The 22,853-nt window shown below is 43.6% G+C and overlaps 1 protein-coding gene across 1 annotated transcript in view; it reads left to right on the top strand.

Moving 5' to 3' along the window:
- The window catches only part of LOC124775906, a 111,297-nt gene that overhangs the window by 7,221 nt on the left and 81,223 nt on the right, over positions 1-22,853 (top strand). The window contains exon 2 of the mRNA XM_047250741.1: positions 17,278-17,436. Coding sequence (XP_047106697.1) covers positions 17,278-17,436 — 159 coding nt within the window. The remainder of the gene's footprint in view (positions 1-17,277; positions 17,437-22,853) is intronic.

Genomic DNA, 22,853 nt, shown 5'->3' on the forward strand with positions numbered 1-22,853 from the left:
TGAACAATAGGCAAGTGATTCACCTTGGCCAGATGGTTGTTATTGGCTCTTTGAGTGCCTCTCACGTAGCACACAGAAGTCCTGAAACATGCTGGTGTTCAGACAGGGAATGTTCAGATTGTTGACTGACTTCATGTTGCAGCTTCCATTTGTGCAACAGTTGCGCAGCTTGATTGGACATTCACTCAGTGTTGTACCGTTGTATTTCCATTTGTTCCCCTCACTGATTAAAGTTTTCGACAACTGGTCAGATGCTAGATTCCTGTGTTGCTGGCTATGCATCCAGCCTATAGAATTCTATAAACAGGGCATTTGAAACTTGTTTCCGGCATGGAAAAGTTGTCAAGAGACTCGATGTATTTGTTGAGACTGCTGCTTGTGGCAGTCGTGACATATCAGAATCGACTGTCACCTTTGCTTGCATCATCTGCATCATTATGGTCTTCTCCTGGGGCCACTGTTTACGTGAACAGCATAGGCTTGTTTACTTAAATATTACGCAATGTTAGGCTTTAGTATTCTTAATGCAGTACTACTTTTAATGTTTTATAGTGGGTTAGTTGATTTAGAAAATACAAGTAGCGTGGAGCGTATGATATTCAGATTGTGTTTTGCTTTGGAAACTATTTGGAAATTCCACTGATTTGGTCAGATATATCGGTGGAAGTAGACATCGTTATACTAAAAGTAAATTGAGTTACTGCTACTAATAATTATTATAATGGAAGTAGATTGATGCTGGCATATAAACAGACCTTAATTTTTTTCTAGACTGCTCCCATAGCCAGTAGGCTATTGGATGAAATGTGTAGATTATCATCTTTTGTTTTCTGTTTATAGGGTCATTAATTTTGTATTGTGAAGTTTGATGCATGGAGAGCTGTGTCAAATCAGTCTCTAGACTGAAGATCTTAACAACAGCAACAACAACAATAACAAAGTTTGATTTTTAATTTTTGGTTTCTGATCTTGTTTGTTCATTCTGGATGGTGAAAGGTTTTAAGTACTGTTGGCTATAAATTTACTGAAATAATGAAACAAGTTATATCATGTAATTTTTTCCAACACATTTTTAGAATTCAACCCATCGTAGATAACAAGTTTAACAAAAACAGTATAAACAAATTTATAAATTTTGAACTAATATATCACTTTTCTGTCCAAAACATTGAATGTCCTGATAATTAATTTCTATATGTAATTTTTTGACCATTCTTGTACTGTAAGTTTAGGAGATCTCAATTTAAGGTAACAGTAACTTAAAAGACAAATGATTGTCAGTACAATGCATAAACATGTGATAAAAAAGTAATGAGAATTTTTGTTTTTCTCAAAGAATATTTTTTTATTCATCAACAACAACTTTGTCCCCTTCGAAGTAATTCCCCTCAGATATAATGCACATGTGCCAACAGTTTTTCCAGTCTTGGAAGCACTTCTGGAACTCACTTTTCATCATGATGTTCAGCTCTGCCTGTGATTCTGTTTTTACATCATCATTGGTGGCAAACTAACGTCCTTTCATGGTTCCCTTCAACCCTGGGCATAGAAAAAAGTCGCAGAGGGTCATGTCCGATGAATGCAGTGCCTGAGGCAACATAATGGTTTTGTTTTTACCCCAAAAAATTCTAAATAAGTATTGAGGTGTGAACGGGAGCTCTGGCATGATGCTATTTCCATGAGTGGTTTTCCCACAATTCTTGTCATTTTCTTCAGATTGGTTCATGCAAACGGCGCATAACTTTTAGGAAGTATTCCTTATTGACAGTACCACCTTAGGGCAGGAACTCATAATGTACTATCCCATTGCAATTGAAGAAAGCAGTGAGAGGAACTTTCGCATTAGATCGAACTTGTTGAAATTTTTTCGGTCTTAGTTCTTCAGGCAGTTTCCGCTGGGGCAATTGGGCCTTGGTTTCAACGTCATACCCATGTACTCATGTTTTGTCACCTGTTATAAGCTTCTCTAGAAGTTCTGGATCATTGTTGACTTCATTCAGGATTTCCTGAGCAATGTCTATGCAATGTCATTTTTGGTTGAAATTCAACAATTTAGGAACAAACTTTGCTACTACATGTTTCGTGCCCAAAACTCCCCAAAACATTGCTTGGCAAGAGCCAAAGGATAGGGTGACATCATCAGAAACCTCTCTAATGGTGATTCGGCAATTTTTCCAAAACCATTTTCTTTACACCTTTCACATTGTCATCGGTAATTGATGTAGTAGGATGTCCTGAGCAATGTCTATGCAACGCCATTTTTGGTTGAAATTCAACAATTTAGGAACAAACTTTGCTACTACATGTTTCGTGCCCAAAACTCCCCAAAACATTGCTTGGCAAGAGCCAAAGGATAGGGATGTCAAGGGTGGTCGTTGTGCTCATCTTCGTGACTCTATTTGAAATGTTTATAGCACTCTTAAATTCTTGTCATACTCATAGTAGATTGCCAAAAGCCACAGGCAACAGTACAAATGCGGTATTGTACTTTATTCCAGTTTCAAACAAAATTTAGAGCAAATTCTTTGATCCATCTTTTTCAAAGGTAAAAATTCGCTGAACACTTGTAAATATACATAACCTTTCAGACTGTCAGCAATAAACTAAATATTCAAAACAGCTGAAAATGCCAGCATACACCAGGAACATGTGTACCAACAAGACTTTAAAAAAAATTGTGTGCAACCTGTGAAATTAAAAAATTTCCAGAATGAAATTTTAACTCTGCAGTGAAGTGTGCAGTGATATGAAACTTCCTGGCACATTATAACTGTGTGCCAGATGGAGACTTGAACTAGGGACCTCATATTTGTTCTGTGTGTACACAAGTAATCCTCCTCCCAGTCTTGATGTAGGTTTCACTCACACACACACACACACACACACACACACACACACACACACACAGCCAAAGTTTCAGCACAATTTAGTTGGCTGGGACTACGCCACAGTTTTGAAACGTTTATATTCCATTGACTCTGAAGAAGGAATCTTTCAAAAGCTAGAATCATTATCAGTTTTCTTTATGTGTCTGTTGATGACTATCATGTCAGCTATTCCACAAATTGTTACATTTAATCAAGTATTGCAGTTTAACAATGGCATTCGTAAGTAGCTGGGGATTGTGGGGCATAAATATTTGTCACTGTCACTACTTTTATTTATAACACAACCCACATAATCAGAACACATCAGCTTGAATAATGAAGTAAGAAACAGCAACAGCAAAAGGACACAGAAGTTCTACACTCCTAGGTATTAGCAACAGGCAGCCTCACCCTACTAGTGGTTGTTGTGCAACAAGAGTTCGGAGTGGTATGTGGTGGTGGTGGTGGTGGTGGTGGTGGTGGTGGTTGGGGGGGGGGGGCTGTGGAGGCATAAGTAATTACCAGCTTCAATACTTTTATTTATAATATAACCTATCTAATTAGAGCACATCAGCTTAATCCCTTAAGTGGACATTTTTCAAGCATGCTCCTCTGCCTCAGTTGGCAATTTCTGCTAGCACTGGCTAGTGCCATGTGTCTTACCCAGTCATTAAAACATTTCTTTCTTCATTTTAGTTTGTGGACCAGTACAGAAGACGGGTTGAAGTGCTATGGAATGAAAAAGAGAAATTAAATTTCATTTTTTGCGTTACTACAGATTGTTTTCTGTGTCAAATATTTTAAAATGTGATGTTGCACGTAGGACTCTTAATGCATACTCCATACATCCTTGTCGGTCTTTTCATCATTGTGCATGGCAAAACCTCTAGAAAATGCCTGGCTGCAAGACAATTCACTTTTGGTGATTGAGGTGCATGTCCAATTGGTAACGCTTGTTATGGAGAGGATTCGGACAGATATTCCCCAAGATTAATAATGAATTCCAATCTGCTTTTTTCACTGCCATATTTTTTGTACAGAATGTGTGCATTGAAACATGCAATGAATCGCAAAACACACTCTGATAATATTTGTTCAGTTTGTTTCTAGTCATTTGCTGTCGCTGCAACTGGGAGTCAGTGCTATTGAGCTCTCCCGTATCCCGTAGTCCTTGATAACAATTGGCTTTACCTGATGGAATTCTTCAAAATTACTTCTTGTAATGTATCATCATGAAACCTCCTGACTATAACAATGTCCCTCTTGCTTTCCATACACTCAACATCAGTTTTTTTCTGTAGACAGCCGCCCCCCCCCCCCCCCCTCCCCTCCTCCGGTGGGGCTCATGGTTCTTTCGTGAGTCCGTGCATGGCGCACATGGGTCCCTGAGCTGTTATGGCCCATTCTTCGCCCTTGGCTGCAATTCCTTCAACCTGCCCCCTCTCTCCCTCTTCTCGCTTCTTCCCCGTTGCCACCTCCTTCCCTCGCTCGGTGTTTTTTGATTTATGTCGACCAGGCTATCCATCTGGTTACCTGTATTGGTTGCAATTTTGTTCCTCTTGCCTGTTCTTTCAACCTTTTGGCTTTTAGATCCCCACTTGAGGTTAGACCTCCACTTCAAAATTTCCTGTTTTTAGTGTGAGCCATATGGGGAAGAACTCCCTCTCTAGCATCTACGGTGTGGATTCCTCTCCCCCCTTCCTTCCCCTCTCCCTTCCCAACTGTGGCCCCCTTCCACCCTTCTAGGTCACCAGCACATGTAGCCAGTCCATGTGGTGGGGTTGTTATTTACCCATATGGCTGAGCCCCCTGACAACACAGGGATCCCACTACTGATACCTGAGCTGTTTCCTCCCCATGTATTCCAGGGAGTGGTTGCTTATCTAGTCGGAGCATCAGAACTCCCTGCAACGGCCACTATGCCGGACGGCCCTCGCTGGGGCTGGGTGGCACCCGTGGGGAGAGCCCCTGATCGGAGTGGGTGGTATCATGGCAGATGCTTGGTGCATGAAGTGTATCAAGCTGCAAAAATCTGGCCATTCTCAAACAGCCGTCTCTTCAAATGCTGAATTATCATTAAATGCTGCTTCATATGACCCGGCAACCGTCCCCTCCCTGACTACACCATGGGAGGAGGGCCAGGCTCGCCGTCTTGGGATGAAACCCTTTTCCTGTTACTTTGTCTGTACTAGGATGGTTGAGGACACATTCACCGCCACAAAGCCATTGTTTTTCGTGGGAAATATTGAGGACAAGTTTGGTGAAGTGGAGTCTCTTAAGTGAAATGCGATTGGGCTCCCTGTTGATCAAAGCTTCTTCTGCCACACAATCTGCGGGTCTTGATACCTGTGATAGTCTTGGCAATGTTCCAGTGTGTATCTCTCCTCACCAGTCTCTGAATATGGTCCAGGAAGTAATTTTCCATAGGGACCTCATCCTGCAAACTGATGAGGAACTCCAGGCTAATGTGGAGCGGAGTGTTGTACATTTTGTTCGACACGTGCAAAAGGGTCGCAAAGACAACTGCACTGATACTGGTGCCTTCATTCTGGCTTTCGAGGGGGATACTCTCCCAGGAAAGGTCAAGGTTATGTGCTACAGATGTGATGTGAAGCTGTACGTCCCTCCACCTATGCGGTGCTTTCGGTGCTTGAATTTTGGGCATATGTCTTCCCACTGTATGGCAGACCCTTTGTGTAGTGACTGGCCACCACTCCATGAGAGAAGCCCCCGTGTTCTACCATCTGTGTGTGTCAGTTGTGCTGACGGCCACTCCCCTCGCTCGTCGGATTTCCCGGCTCACAAGAGAGAAAAGAAGATCCAAGAATACAAGTCCCTGGATCGCCTGTCTTATGCTGAGGCCTGCCAAAAGAATGAGACACTCCATCCAGTGTCACTATCTTCAACTTTTGTCTCCGTTACTTCCTTTCCTCCTCCTCCTCCTCCTCCTCCTCCTCCTCCTCCTCCCCCCCCCCCTTTGTTCTTACCCCAGCCCCACCCCACTCTCCTCTCCCCCTCCCCTGCAGTTCCCATGACCTCACTTCAGTGAGCCGTTCCCCCTCCGTGGCCAAAGAAATGCCGCCCTTCTGCGGCAACTGCCAGTGATCGGGCTCCCTCCTGAGACCCCTCTCCTCGCCATCTTCCCCGCCAGAAGACTGTTACCACCACTCGGCCACGAGGTGCACCATCTGTGCGCCCCAAGTTCGCCCGCTCTCTTTTGGTTCCTGATCTTGCAGAAGCCTCTAGTCCCCCTGTGCCCCGCTCTCCTCCACCTCAGACAGAGAAGAAGAAGTAACATAAATGAAACGCAGGGGTCATTGGTCCCCTCCCCCCTACCGGAGAAGCAATAGCCTCCTCCGGCTCCTCTCATGTGGAAGGGGTCCATTGGGGCCCTCTCTCCCAAGGTCTCCACTAATGCCATGGCGGACACTCACCAGTGGCTCAAGGAGCCAAAAGATGCTGGACAAAGAGCTTCATAGTCTTGTTCCATGCCTGAAGCTGCTTCGGAGAAATCTTCCTAGCAAGTCCCTGAAGAGAAGTGAGAGAGCAAGCAAACTAAGAACAAGTCTGCTAAGAAACAGGGCCCTCTCATGGCTCCACCACCATGCCCTATCCATTCTGCATCTCAGGATGCAGTGGAGATCTTAGCGTCCCCTGTTGACGTGGAGCTCACTGATGCCTCAGCCACCGTAGAAATGGCTACAAATACTCATCCGGAGGCAGCAGGTGACCTTGAGGCATAACCTGCCTCCTTGTGCGCTTCATGGCTTCCCAGCCTCATGATGACATCATCCTCCAGTGGAATTTCGGCGGTTTTTTCCACCACCTGGATGAACTACGGCAACAGTTAAGCTTTACACCTGCTTTCTGCATTGCCCTCCAGGAAACCTGGTTCCCAGCAATGTGGACCCCTGCCCTCCGTAGCTATAAGGGATATTACAGGAACCATAACAATTATAATAGAGCGTCAGGTGTCTTTGTCCTGAACTCAATATGCAGTGAACCTGTGCCCCGTCAAACCCCTCTTGAAGCTGTGGCTGTCAGGTTAAGGACGATACAGAAAATAACTGTCTGCAACATATATCTTCCTCCAGATGGTGCAGTACGCCTGAATGCATTGACTGCACTGATTGATCAGCTCCCTAAACCTTTCCTACTTTTGGGAGATTTTAATGCTCATAACCCCTTGTTGGGTGGCACAGTTCTTACTGGCCGAGGCAGAGATGTCGAAAATTTACTGTCTCACAGAATGAGATTTTCACTTTGCAGCGGAGTGTGCGCTGATATGAAACTTCCTGGCAGATTAAAACTGTGTGCCAGATCGAGACTCAAACTCAGGACCTTTGCCTTTTGCAGGCAAGTGCTCTACCAACTGAGCTACCCAAGCATGACTCATGCCTCGTCCTCACAGCTTTACTTCTGCCAGTACCTCGTCTCCTACCTTCCAAACTTTACAGAAGCTCTCCTGCGAACCTTGCAGAACTAGCACTCCTGAATGAAAGGATATTGCGGAGACATGGCTTAGCTACAGCCAGGGGGATGTTTCCAGAATGAGATTTTCACTCTGCAATGGAGTGTGCGCTGATATGAAACTTGAGGAGGGGGCGTGAGTCATGCTTGGGTAGCTCAGTTGGAAGAGCACTTGCCTGCGAAAGGCAAAGTTCCTGAGTTCTAGTCTCGGTCCGGCACAGTTTTAATCTGCCAGGAAGTTTTACTGTCTCCATTCAACCTCTGCCTCATTAATACAGGGGATGCCACACATTTCAGTGTGGCACATGGCACATATTTGGCCATTGATCTTTCGGTTTGCAGTCCTGGCCTTCTCCCATCTATCCACTGGGGAGCACGACGACCTGTGTTGTAGTGACCACTTCCCCATCTGCCTGTCACTGCCCCGACGTCAGGCCTGTGGACGCCTTCCCAGATGGCCTTTAAACAAGGCGGACTGGGAAGCCTTCACCTGTGCTGTCACCGTTGAATTTCCCCCACATGGTTACATCGATGTGGTGGTTGAGCAGGTAACTACAACGATCGTTTCTGCGGCGGGAAATGTGATCCCTTGTTCTTTAGGGTGTCCCCGGCGAAAGACAGTCCCTTGGTGGTTGCCGGAAGTTGCTGAGCTAATTAAGGAGTGTCAGCAAGCTCTACAGTCTCATAAGTGGCACCCTTCACTGGAACACCTCGTAGCCTTTAAATGGCTCCGTGGTCACATTTGCCAGCGTATCAAAAGGCAGAAACAGGAGTGCAGGGAGAGGTGCATGTCGACCACTGGGTGCCATACGTTACCTTCCCAAGTCTGGCCAAAGATCAAACGAGTTTTTGGGTACCAGACCCCAACAGGTGTTCCTGGTGTTGACTTAAAAGGCGTGTTATCTACCGATGCAAATGCAATTGCTGAGCACTATGCTCGTGCCTCTGTGTCGGTGAATTACTCCCCAGCCTTTCAGACTCTCAAACGGTGGATGGAAGGGAAAGTCCTCTTGTTCTCTACATGCCACAGTGAACCCTATAACGCCCCATTTACGGTGTGGGAGCTCCTCATTGCCCTTGCACATTTCCCCGATACAGCTCCTGGGCCCGATCGGATCCACAATCAGATTATCAAACATCTGTCATCTGACTACAAGCGACATTTCTCGTGATCTTCAACCGGATCTGGTGCGATGGCGTCTTTCCATCACACTGTCGGGAGAGCACCATCATACCAGTACTCAAGCCCGGCAAAAACCCACTTGATGTGGATAGTTATTGGCCCATCAGCCTCTCCGACGTTCTTTGTAAGCTGCAGAATGTATGGTGTGTTTGGAGGTTGGGTTGGGTCCTGGAGTCACATGGCCAACTGGCTCCGTGCAAGGGCAGCGTCCGCGTGGGTCGCTCTACCACTGATAAACTTGTGTCCCTTGAGTCTGCCATCCGAACGGCCTTTTCCAGATGCCAACATCTTGTTGCCATCTTTTTTGATTTACGAAAAGTGTATGACACCACCTGGCGACATTATATCCTTGGCACATTATATAAGTGAGGTATCTGAGGCCCACTCCCGATTTTTATCCAGAATTTCCTGTCACTTCGTACTTTCCGTGTCAAAGTTGGTGCCTCCCATGGTTCCCCCCCCCCCCCCCCCCCCCTGTACTTTCCGTGTCAAAGTTGGTGCCTCCCATAGTTCCCCCCCCATATCCAGGAGAATGGTGTCCCGCCATTGTGTGTCCCATCCACAGGGCTCTAGCCCACGGCTTTCAGTTTTTAGCTGCAAAGTTGTGTGTTATGCACTTCTGCTGGCGTCATACCATTCATCCGGAACCAGAACTTCACCTTACTGACGATCCCCTCACTGTAGTCGAGACGTAACGATTTTTAGAACTGGTTTTCGATGCCCGATTGACTTGGCTTCCTCACCTGCATCAGCTTAAGTGGAAGTGCTGGCAGCACCTCAATGCCCTCTGCTGCTTGGACAACACCAACAGGGGTGCAGATCGCTCTACGCTGCTGCAGCTATACAGAGCCCTTGTTCAATCCCGCCTTGACTGTGGGATTCTGGTTTATGGCTCGTCAGCGCCCTCAGCTTTGCATTTACTCGACCCAGTGCACCACTGTGGCGTTCGAATAGCGATGGGAGCTTTTAGGACGAGTCCAGTGACCAGCGTCCTTGGGGAGGCTGGAGTACCTCCATTGCAGGTCAGGCGTGCACAATTGCTCACCAGTTATGTTGCACACATTTGTAGTTCTCCTGCTCATCTGAATTACCAACTCCTTTTCCCATCCGCGGTGGTTCATCTCCCGCATCGGCGGCCCAGGTCAGGGCTTACAATTGCATTTCATGTCAGATCCCTTCTATCTGAACTGGAGTCCTTGCCTTTACCACCGATATTTGACGTCCAATCGCGTACACCTCCATGGTGTACACCAAGGCCGCAGCTTCGCCTGGACCTTTCACATGGCCCAAAGGACTCAGTTCATCCCGCAGCTTTCCGCTGTCACTTCATCTCGATTCTTGACATGTACCAAGGCCAGGACGTGGTTTACACCAATGGCTCGAAGGCTGATGGTCACGTTGGCTTCGCATATGTCCATGGAGGACATATTGAACAGCATTTCTTGCCCGATGGCTGCAGTGTTTTCACTGCAGAGCTGGTGGCTACATCTCGTGCTCTTGAGCACATCCTTTCATGCCCTGAAGAGTCGTTTCTTCTGTGTTCTGACTCCTTGAGCAGCCTACAAGCTATCGACCAGTGCCACCCTTGTCATCCTTTGGTAGTCCATCTATGCCCCGAACAGTCTGGTCATTCAGTGGTATTTGTGTGGAGCCCAGAACACGTCGGATTCCAAGGCAACGAACTTGGGTGACAGGCTGGCCAAACAGGCTACGTGGAAACCGCTTATGGAGATCGGCATTCCAATAACTGACCTGCATTCGTTTTACATCGCCAGGTTTATCGGCTTTGGAGACGGAATGGCATAGTCTCAGTACACACTACAAACTGTGTGTCATTAAAGAGACTATGAATGTGTGGCAGTTCTCCATGCGGGCCTCTCGCAGGGACTGTGTGGTTCTCCGCCAGCTCTGCATTGGCCACCCTTGGGCGACCCACAGCTACCTCCTGTGCCGTGAAGACCCGCCTCAGTGTCGATGTAGCGCCCGGTTGACATTGGGCCATATTCTGGTGCACTGTCCCACTTTGACTGCCCTGCGACGAAATCTTCTGTTACTGGACTCGTTGCCGCTAATTTTATCTGACAACGTCCCATTGGCTGATTTAGTTTTATGTTTTATTGATGAGGTTGTGTTTTATCATTGGATCTAAATTTTAGCACACGTCCTTTGACCCTCTGTGTCCTTCATCGTAGTGCTTTTAGGGTGGAGGCTCTAATGTGTTGCAGAGTGGCTGGCATCTCCTTTTTATTCTCATGTTCAGCCAGCCATGGTAATCTGTTTTATTGTTTTAATTTCTTCTATCTGTTTCTTGCGTTGCTGTGGTTTTCTTCTCCCCTTTTTTCCATTTAAGTGTTTGTTGCCCTTCCGTTGTTCTTGTGGTTTTTCCTTTCTCTCCATTACGTGTTTTCAGTCTTGCTTGTTTTATTCTCACCCTTGTGGCATTGTTTTACTCGGAACAAGGGACCGATGACCTAGCAGTTTGATCCCTTCCCCCCTCTTTTAAACCAACCAACCAACCTTAGCTCTTCACAAGACACAGTCCCAGAGCCGGATTCCATCCACAACCAGATGATCCAACACGTGGATGTTCCCCAGAGGCAACAGCCCCTCAGGGTCTTCAACCACAACCACATTTGGCTCACAGTTGATTTTTCTGTCACAGTGGTGAGACAGTATAGCTATTCCCATCTTTAAGTCCGGGAAAAACCCAAAGTTTCTAGACAGCTACCGCCCCCCCCCCCCCACTCCATTTAGCCTTACGAATGTACTATGTAAACTGCTCAAAAGAATGGTCTCCTTCAGATTATGTTGGCTACTCGAATCTCAGGGCCTTTTGTCTCCATATCAGTGTGGCTTCCAGGCAGGGCGATCTCCAACTGACCATGTACTCTGATTGGAATCAGCCATTCGACAGGCTTTAACTCACCGCCAGCACCTTGTCGCGGTCTTCTTTGACCTACGTAAGGTGTATGACATGGCTTGGCACCATCACATTTTATTTACCCTTTATGACTGGAGCTTTCGTGGTCCCCTTCCGATTTTTATCAACAAGTTTTTATCTTACCGGTTCTTCCAGGTTTGAGTTGGCAGCGCCCACAGATTCAACAGAATGGTATCCCACAGACTTCTGTGCTAAGTGTCACAGTCTTCCTCATTGCCATCAATGGGCTTGCAACCTCTGTTGGGCCTCTGTTTGCTCTGGCATTGTACGTTGACGATTTTTGCATCTGGTGCAGCTCCCACACGGTAACGTCTACTGAGCGCCAGCTCCAATGCGCCATCTGATGAGCCTCTGTGTGGGCCACTGCCCGTGGCTTCAAGTTTTCTCCCTCCAAAATGCAGGTTATGCATTTTTGTCGTCGAGCCACAGTACACCTCGATCCAGAACTTTATTTAGGCAACCAGCTCCTCGATGTTGTAGCACAGTCCCGTTTCTTGGGCCTCTCTGGTAACAAGCCGACATAGCTGCCCCACATTCACCACCTAAAGACTACATGTTTGCGGAAGCTTAATGCTCTCTGCCTTCTGGCCCACACATCTTGGGGTGCAGATCGTTCCACTCTTCTCCATCTTTACCGAGCTCTGGTCTTAATCAGACTAGATTGTTACAGTCAGGTTTATGGCTCAGCAGCTCCTTCCACTTTGAAACTCCTTGACCCTGTCCATCATTGGGGAGTGCATCTGGCTATTGGAGCCTTTCGCACCAGTCTCCTCACAGAAGCAGGGATTCCCCCTCTGCACATTTGACGGAGCCAACTCCTTGTTTCTTACGCAATTGCCATTCTCCAAGTCCCTGACCATCCTGTGTACCCTGTGCTCTTCGCTAATGAGAGATGTCTCGTTCCTAAAACCTGCCCATGGATGGGATTGCTGGTTGGCATGCTTCTCACTTTCCTCTGCCGGGATCTCCATCTCCACTCACTGGACTGCACCTTGTGTTTTTCCTCCCATTCCCCACCTCCCCCCCTCACCTCCTCTCCCCTCACCTCCCCTCCCCTCACCTCCCCTCCCCTACCCTCCCTCCCCTCACCCACGAATTAGGACTGATCTATTCCAAGGTCCTAAGGTCTTTGTTGCTCCTGTGGTTTACTGGCGTCTTGTATGTGCTATCCTTACAGAGTTCCAGGGTGCCACCATCTTTTACACTGATTGACTATTGATAAGGTGGGATACACTTTCACCCCTTCTACTGGCTTTGAGCATCATCTATTGCTGGGATCATGTAGTGTGTTCACAGCAGAGCTTCTAGCTATTCACAGGGCCCTCCTTTTTGTTTCTCAGGCCTCCCTGCAATGTGTTTTAATTTGTTCAGACTCCATGAGCAGCCTGCAGGCAATCAACCGATGCTACTCTCGTCACCCATTGGTCTATGCTATCCATGACCTTCTCTCTGCCCTTTGGCGTGCCGCCTGTTCAGTCGTCTTACTCTGGGTCCCAAGTCATGTCAGCATCCCAGGGAATGAATTGGCTGACCGTTTGGCTAGAGAAGCAGATACTTACCCCCCATTTCATTTCATGATTCCAGCTGTGGATATGCGGATCTACGTCAGATCTCTCTTTGCCCAACAGTGGAATGTCATCTGGACTGCTACTACTCATCGTAATAAAACTCCACACAATCAAGGAGTCTACTGCAATTTGGCGCTCTTCTTTCCGCTCCTCTCGGAAGGAGTCCACTGTTGTATGCCATTTACGCATTGGTCATATCTGGCTCACCCATTGTTTCCTCCTATGTAACCACCCACACCCAAAATGTGGTTGTGGAGCCAGACTGATGATGTCTCACATATTGGTGGAATGTCCCCTTCTTCCGGCTCTTTGTGTTAAGTATAGTCTTCCTGATTCCTTAAATTTAATATTAGCAGATGATCCACAGATGGTTGACCTGGTCCTCAGTTTCCTCCATGAAAGTGGTTTTTATTTCAAGATATAAGGTTCTCCTGTAGTCTTGGAGCAGGGGCAGGTTGGTTGTGATTGGAACTACTTTTGCAGTCTTCTCGGTCTGTGACCCCATGACCGCACCCCCTTTTTTCCCAGTTTTTAGATCTGGTCTCACCTTTTATGCTTTTACTGGGTGTGTTTAATGTTCATTATTTTATAATTTGAGTCCCTTGACTGGATCTGTCCACCTGTAGCAGATGCCCTTCCTTCTGTAACTCACTTTGGAACTGTGGGACTAATGACCTCTCCACTTGGTCCCATACCCCTCTCAATCAATCAGTCAATCTGTTACACAGTTATGTATTCACTTCTTCAATTTTTCATTTTTCATGAAATTGGGGAAACTTCTTTGTGTGTCACCTCATTGGGCCATCAACTTCGGTGTTCTTACTCGTTAGTTTATCAACCTCATATGGTCTAGTTCACCAGTTTTCGAGGTAAACAGAGCACACAGCAAATCAAGAGTAAGGTAGAGGGGGAGAGAGGGGGGGGGGGGGAGGGAAAGGGGGGGATCGATAAGTTATTTTCTCTGCAAGAAAGACTGCCAGAGTTCATGCCTTTGCCAGTATAAGAGCTGAATACTGTTATAACTTTTAATTGGTCAATAATGCATTGCCTCGACTGACAAGAGGTACCATATAGTACAGGAATCATTAGCTATTAGCGTTATAACACATGCTGAGCTGATCTCGTCATTCGCACAGGATGCTGTGGATGGATACATCCGACAAACCCACTGAGAATGAGAAGGCCATGGATGTATATATCTGTTATGTCCACTTAAAGGATTAAATAACAAAATAAGGAAATATTACTTGCACATGACTCCGACAAACAAAAAAGAAGCAGTATATCTGACGTTAATGTTGAGAAAATCTTGATCATTTAAGTAAATGGTGCTTTAAGCTAAACTAACTTTATAAGCTGGAAAATAACTGTAATAAAACAAAGTTGCTGGGCACAAGCTCAAAGTAACAGATAATGGGAGAGGACAGAAACATTCAAAAGCTAAGGCTAAATCTGCAAAACAAAACTAAATCAGGAGGAAATAGTTTCAACAGCACAGGAAAGTGCTTACACTACACTCAGCCTAGATATTAAAAAAGTTACTGAGTTAAAATGACATAACAGTAATATAAGACCATGCCCCCAGGGCCTAATTTGTCACTGAACCTTCTGTAACTGCAGTGTATTTCAGGCAGGCACAACCTGTCTTTGCAGTTGCTCCACCATTAAGACAATAGTACACAGGAAAACACTAAACACTACAACTGTTAAAATAACATAAAGGTGAATCACAGCTAAACCACCGGTGAATTCACAACTGATTTTTTTGTCGAGCACAACCGGCACGACACTCTTCTAGTACACGGCTGTTCAAGTGCGCACACCATAGGTGGTATTCAGTTATGTACGGTTTTCACTGGAGGCAAGATGTCAGGAACCCATGTCTGTGTGCATATAAGTTGCCATTAGCTCAGGCCTAAACTTCATACCAGTCTGCCCCACTACTGACCAAGTGAACTTGCAGCTCTGTCCATATCATGCACACTGCTGTCTCTGTTGTTCTCTTATTGAGTCTTCCGTCTTTGGCTCTCTACAGACTGACTGCTCCAGTTGAGCCCACCGTTAGATTGATGTCTGAAATACTCCTCTGTGATACAGACAAGGGGGATATTGAGTCAGTAACTACATCACTGAAGACTAAGGACTCTCATGGATGTGGTGGAGTGCCTAGCAGAACATTAAAGTACTGTGCTTCACTTGGTAGCCCTGTAGTTAAATGTATTTGTAATTTTTCCTTTAGGAATGGTCAGTTTCCTGAATGATTAAAGTAGTCAGTAGTGAAGCCACTGTATAGAAAGGGATAATGGGATAATGTAGACAATTTTAGACCTATTTGTATGCCATCAGTGATGCTAAAGTTACTGGTAAGGCTGTATGTAAGGATAATTGATCATTTTATATCACATAATTTGCTATCAGATGTACAGTTCGACTTTAGAAGTCAGTTTAACAACTGAAAGTGCTATATTCTTTTTTCTCTGTGAGGTACTGGATGGGTTAAAAAAAGTTTAGAATGCTAGGCTTTTTAATTTAACTAAGGCATTTGATTGTGTTGATCACAAAATATTGCTCCGGAAATTGGATCAGTATGGAACATGAGGAGTAGCTCACAATTAGTTCACCTCTTACTTTAACAACAGACAGCAAAAGGTCATTCACAGTGCTGAGAATGGCTGTGATGTGCGATCTAATTGGGGCACAGTCAGATTGGGGGGGGGGGGGGGGGAGGGGGGAGGAGGGTGCTCCAGAGATCAGTGTTAGGGCCATTCCTGTTCCTTATTTATGTAAATGATATGCCCTCTAGTATTACAGGTAATTCTAAAATATTTCTGTTTGCTGATGACACTAGCTTGGTAGTAAAGGATATTGTGTGCAACATTGGCTCTGTTTTCAATTGTGCAGTTCATGATATAAGTTAATGGCTTGTACAAAATAAACTGGGCTTGTACAAAATAAACTAACTCTAAATCACAGTATGACTCAGTTTTTGCTTTTCTAACACACAATTCAACAAAACCCAACATTTTAATTTCACATAATGGGCATATGATTAGTGAAACTGAACAGTTCAAATTTCTAGGTGTTCAGATAGATAGTAAACTGACATGGAAAGCCCATGTTCAGGATTTGTGCAGACTTAATGCTTCCATTTTTACTGTTCGAACAGTATCTGAAGTAAGTGATCGTTCGACACCAAAATTAATTTACTTTGCTTATTTTCATTCACTTATGTTCTATGGTATTATATTTTGGGCTAACTTTTCCCATTCTCAAAGAATATTTTTGGCTCAGAAACGGGTAGTTCAGGAAATAAGTGGTGGAAGTTCGCAAACCTCTGGTCGACCCCTGTGCACTGGTCTGGTATTCTGACATTGGCATCTCAATGTATATATTCTTTACTGTTGTTTCTTGTTAACAATATCAGCTTACTCCCAAGAATTAGCAGCTTTCACCCAGTTAATACTAGGCAGAAATCCAATCTGCAATTGGATCACACTTCCTTAACTCATGTGCAGAAAGGTGCGCAGTATACTGCTGCATCTATTTTTCAATAAGCTACTACAAGAATTCATCAATCTTAGCAGTAATCCACTCATTTTCAAATTGAAACTGAAAAGTTTCCTCATGGGTCACTCCGATTCTGTTGAGGCGTTCCTTGAAAAATTGAGATGATTCTTATGTTATATTGTTGATTGCTTTACTTAAACTTATGGCTTGACTTTTTTTGGGTTCATAAATATTCTATTTACATCTTTATTACTTTTATGTTGTAATTTCATGTAGTGACACATTCCATGACCTTGGAGATTCGCTACTCTATTGGTCCTATGGAACTTGAGATGTGTAAATAAATAAATAAATAAATAAAAACAGCTAGAGCAGGCTGGCTCTGTCAACAAACTACCACATTTGACATGTCCATTTTAGTAGGTAGAATTCAATGTGCTGCATTCCACCAAGGACATTGCTTTACTTTATTTATATCAATTCTTTTTCATGCCATTCAGCACTGCTATTTTGGTGAGTTGTGGCCTGTTCTCATAGATTATTTCAGAACATGAACTTTTCAATGTCAGTTCAGTTCTGATAATTAGAGACACAAAACATCTGAAAGTGTGTGGATTATTATGTAGACAATGTGATGATTTTTTTAGTGAACAATGTTAGTTGTAAGAAAATTGGTTTTCCTAAAAACAACTACAATGTTGGTACATAGTCAGAACTCACCTACAGTATTTATTGTTGCAGATATACGAGTATGACCCTCTCCCAAAGAAAATGTGCCATCGCTGTATGTTCCAAGTCGATGGCTTTTATGAATTTAGAGAAAATTGTTTGAAGACTGAACAGTACTTAAAATTACAGCTTCCGTGGATGCCACGTAAAGCAAGTAATGGGAGCACTGATGTGAGTTTCAGTTTTTTTTTTAGCTTATTTACTAACACTTTTGAGGACAGCATAGTCCTCTGGAACATAGAGCAAGACGGCTAAGGCAGTGTTAATGCACTTACATTCAGGAGAAGTGGAGTTGGTATCCTTTGTGGCCATTTTCCACGGTTTTCGCAACTTGAATATTGGGATGGTTCCATTGATAGCATCATGCCAGCTACCTGCCCTATTCTCACCCAGTTGTATCCTAGTTTGTGTATGTTTTATATATGTGTGTATATTATTTCTGTGATATATGTGACATGGCATGTACTGTTGTGCCAGTTGGTGAAACAATGGATGGGTGGATGGATGAGTGAATGAATGAACGAATGAATTAATTAATGAATAAATAAATAGATAAAAGTACCATGAGGTGATTTTGTTGGCAAGCTTCCATCATGTGATTATCTAACAAGTATTAAAAATGCAAAAAGTTTGCCAAAGAGGACATTTTAATTCAGCAGTGAGGTTGATTCTAGATTGTAGATTGTATTTTATTGGTCCTGTTGTCTACATAGCAGCTTATGCATAAGACATTGGACAAGTCAAGTTATAAATATACAGGCTGAAAGTAATTTCAAGGCATACATATTTAAGCTTACAATAATACACTTTACACACAAGTATTTATATAACTCATTTCATAAATTTAAATATTCTTCAATGGAGTAAAAGCAGTGATGCTGTAAATATGACTTTAGAGATTTTCCAAATGTATTGACCTCAGTGATAGCTTTTATGTTTTCAGGAAGTTTGTTATAAAGCTTAACTCCCATGTGAAAAGTACCTTTTTGGCACAGTGCTGTGCTGATTTGAGTCATATGTAAGTTTCTGTTTTGTCTGGTAAAGTGCTCATGTATATCACAGTTTTTTTGTAGTCTCTGGTCCTTGCCTATTACATTTAATTTAAAGAATAAAAGGGTTTCCATAATGTATACACACGGTAATGGGGGAATACCAGATTTCTTAAACAGGGGTTTACAAGAGTCTCTAGGCTTGCACCCAAACAAGATTCTAATGGCCCTTTTTTGTAGTTTAAAAGTGCTATTAGCTATTTTAGAGTTTCCCCAGAAGGTGACCCCATATCTAAGACGAGAATGAAAGTACGCATGATATGCATTCAATACTGTTTTCTCACTACAGCATGATTTTAATGAACAAAGAAGATAACATGTTTTGCTCAGTTCTGCATTGAGACATTCAGTATGCTTATTCCATCTGATGTTACTCTGCAGCCAAAGTCCTAAGAATTTGGTTTCAGTACTGTTACTAACTGGTTCGTCATTGATAGAGACTGATGGGATAAACATGTCCTTGTTAGGAACATTGTGGAATTTTAGAGCAACGGTTTTCTTATTGTTTATTACAAGCTGATTACTCTGTGCCTAGCTGCTAAGTTGTTTCGTGACCATGTTTACTGTCTGCTGTAACTGTTCATCATCATCACCTTTTAGTAGAATCGTGGTGTCATCTGCAAATATGATTGATTTGTGTGCATCAGTATTTAAGCTTAGATCATTTATGTACAGAAGAAACAGAAGGGGTCCCAATATGGATCCTTGGGGTACACCACATTTTATTTGTTTATAGTCAAATAAGTGATTAGATATAGTTTTTAGTTCAATATTTGTGTGCTTGACGCACACTGCCTGCATACGATTTGTAAGGAAGGAACTGATCCACTTGTTGGACAGACCTCGAATACCATATCTTTCTAGCTTTGATAGCAGAATTTTATGGTCCACCATGTCAAAAGCTTTTGACAAGTCAATAAAGACTCCTATTGTTTCCTGTTTTTTGTCCATCAGGTTTAGGATGGAATTGATGCACTCATAGACAGCAGTTGTTGTTGATCTCTTATTTCTGAATCCATGTTGTTCATTACATAGGATGCTGTTTTTATTTATAAATTTCATAAGTTTCTCATACATAACTTTTTCCAGTACTTTAGAGATGCAGGAGCATGTTTCCGTAAATACACATGTTAGAAATTCATTTTAAGTAAATTGTATTATAGGTCTTGAATGTTCTTACAGCTGTGAAAAAGCCAATCTCTCCACCAATCTGGTATTCCAAGAATACTAAATCTGTGAAGTTAGCAGGAGCCTCTGTTGAGGCTGGAATGGAAGGAGAATGATCATATAGGCTCACTCATATTTAAAGAAAGTGGATGACTTCAGGATACTGGGAAAATGCAACCAGTCTGCAAAGGTGATTGCTAACTAAACACCTGTGCAATCCATCCTAAGATATTGCTCAGACGTGTAGGCACTGAAGCAATCATTGTTTCTACTCTTTATACACAAAGGGAGTAGGAAGAAACCCTAATACCAGCTACAACTGAAATTACCCTCTTCCAGGCATGTTACATTGGTTTGCAGACTAAAGTTGCAAAGGTAGATGTTATAATGGCACATGGAAGCAGCAAGCTGTTTTGTAACGATTGCTGGATGGTTCAGTTACTTGAGCACTGTGACTAAATTCAAGTGTTCACATTTCAGTAATCACTCTAAAGTAACCTGTCAGAAATGTCATTACCTGTTAATTCCTTTTCACTATTTTCAGTTTATGTTGTTTCACAAGACACACCCATATAGCTGAGTGTGTTAAGCACCTGCTGCTGGTTCCAGATTGTATCTGCATTGTGAGTTAACAACAGGAAATGGTGTGCCAGCTAGCCTGAATTTGGTTTATATGCAGTTTCCCACATCTACCTTCGTAAATACTGCACTGTTTCCAGGTTTTGCCTCAGTTGCGTGCTGCCCAAACACTTTGAAAAGCAGTTTTACTTTTTACCAGGCGATATGTGCTATTTACAGACAGAAGGTGCCCAAAATTTAGTTACATAGTAGCAAAGTGCCACTTGAAACTAGTATCTCTTCAAGGAAATTAGTTGTAAAGATACAGGCACCATAAAATTCACATCCTGTATAAAGACACAAGAATGTGTTTTAACCCTTTCGTGGGCAAAATTATTGAGCAGTTTTTTTTAATGAAGGGAGAGCAGATAGTACTTAACAGATAGGTATATTTGTCATATAGAATATCAAATTTGCTCCAACTGTGAAAGTGGGGTCACACACAACAAGGTGGGAAGTATTCTTCCCACTGCACTTCCGTGGAGTTAAAAGACAAAAACAACTTTTTCATTATGTCATATTTATTTGATAAATTTACTTCTCTTGTTACAATGATTGTTCACAATTACTTGCCATGAAATTTTTTGAAACATGGTTCCACGCAAAGTGGTAAGTGACAATATGTACAAACACAGCGAGTGCTCTTTTCCGCAGCTTTGGTACTACAATCACGGCACGTCCAGTAGGTTTCTCCTAAAATGGGTTGATGCTCCCCTACAGCCACATGACGAAAATCTTCAGGTACTTTACCCCTTTTTGCCAGAAAGACAGGTTTTTGTCCACGCCTTTTTTGGGATGAGGAGCCAGCAATCAATTGTCTGGCTAGATGGATCCTGTATGTGAGCTGATCATGCTGTCCACTTTCTCTTATTTTCCGCAGGATAAAACTGTTCACTGCAGCGACGTCTACCAGGAAATAAAATATTCTGTGCCACCATTTTGCAGAACGTCTGCCAATAGTATACCTTTCTCGTAATTGATCAAACTTATCGTCACCACCCATTATTTTGTTGTATTCTGCCACAACTTCAGGACAAGAAATCTCTATACTAATACTATCTTTGTTTTTCCTTTTCACTGTGGCTGTTTCTCATGGGTCATGAATTGAGGACAGGAAAGTGACTGGATGGTTATCCATCCATTTTACTGCAGAAATGGGTCATTTTGTTTCAAACTGGAACTCTCCTCATTCCAATTTTACGTTTTCCTTCATAAATTTGGGTAAATCAAACGTATTTACCTTATACTATAGCTTTGAGGAAAAAATCACAAAATGTCACGCAAACAGCACTGAAAGGCTCCTCTACAGAGCAACACTCAGCTATACAATGCCTCTGCGCGAAGGTACAGCAAAAATGGCGGGAACTTCCGATTGGAAGTAGTACCCTGTACTGTTCACCAGGGTGGTAGCACCGTACAGAGGTGGGAGCTGTGAATCCCACGGGACTAGGAGCGAGTTCATTGTAGTGGAAAGCACGTTTCCCACGGCTCATGAAAGGGTTAAACTGGACTTAATATGGACAGATCAGTAAGAGACATGTTAAAAGAATGCAAATCAGTAAACAGTAGAATCTCTCATATAACTGTAATGGCCCAGATGTTTTGTATGACTTTTCTGAATATAAATGATCCTTGTAACAGTGAAGAAAAGCTAAGGGATCAGTTCTGTAGCCAAGTAGACTTATTCAAAACACAATGTTAAGATGGAATGTAATGCAACTACCATTGCTCAGGCATCATATAGAGGTGGGCAACGTACAAGTTTTCGTGGTCGCAGTTACTTATCTGTACTAACTGTCTGACCGGACCATGTTTTGGTACCTTGACGCAGCAGACTCCTTTCTCAGGATACCAAGTCCATGCCAGCTGAAAATCTCAATTACCAGTCACTACAAAATAAATTCCTTGACGCACATGTATTTCTCCTCCATTATATACATTCCGTATTACAGCATATGGCTTCAACAGAATTCACAATACATATTAGTGTTCGTCATTTCTGCTCTGTTTATCCTTCCTGAGTTTCCCTTGACAATTGACGTCATGACCATTATTATGCACCACAAGGTTCTGTGGTCCATGGCAAACCTCTGAGGTGGGTGAGTGTTTTCATGTAATAACTGCTCCAACCAGCAGGTGTTGATATGAAGTCCAAAACACTTACTTATAAAATAACAAATGCTTGGTCAGGGTCATGACTGCCCATTGTCGATTACAGAGACAGAGAGAGACAGACAGAATAACACATCACTTTCTCCAAAGTGATATGTTAACAGCTCATATCTCCCCCCCCCCCCCCCCCCAGATAAAGGATGCGACAATCCAATTGTGCAGATAGGCACAATAAAAAGACTGTTGAAAAGTGAGCTTTCGTCTAACAAGGCCTTTGTCGAAAATAGACCCCCCCCCCCCCCCCACACACACACACACACACACACATATTTTCGGGGACACACAACTCACAAATACATGACCACTGTCTGGCTGCTGAGGCCAGACTGCTAGCAGAGGCGCATGATGGGAGAGGAAAGGCAATTGGGGTAAGGAGGAAGGTGAGGATGGGGAGGGTAGCAGGGTAGGAGGGGGGGATGGTAAAGTGTTGCTCATGGGAGCGAGCAGGGACAAGGTGGAGAGAGGTTACGGCACCTAGGTGCAGTCTGGAGGCTAGACAGAGGGCAGGGGGGAGGGGATAATAGAAAAGGAGAGGAGTAAAAAGACAGTGCATTGGTTTAACAGAGGGCTATGTAGTGCCAG

This window comes from Schistocerca piceifrons, chromosome 2, assembly GCF_021461385.2.
Source record: "Schistocerca piceifrons isolate TAMUIC-IGC-003096 chromosome 2, iqSchPice1.1, whole genome shotgun sequence".
Classification (NCBI taxonomy): Eukaryota; Metazoa; Arthropoda; class Insecta; order Orthoptera; family Acrididae; genus Schistocerca; species Schistocerca piceifrons.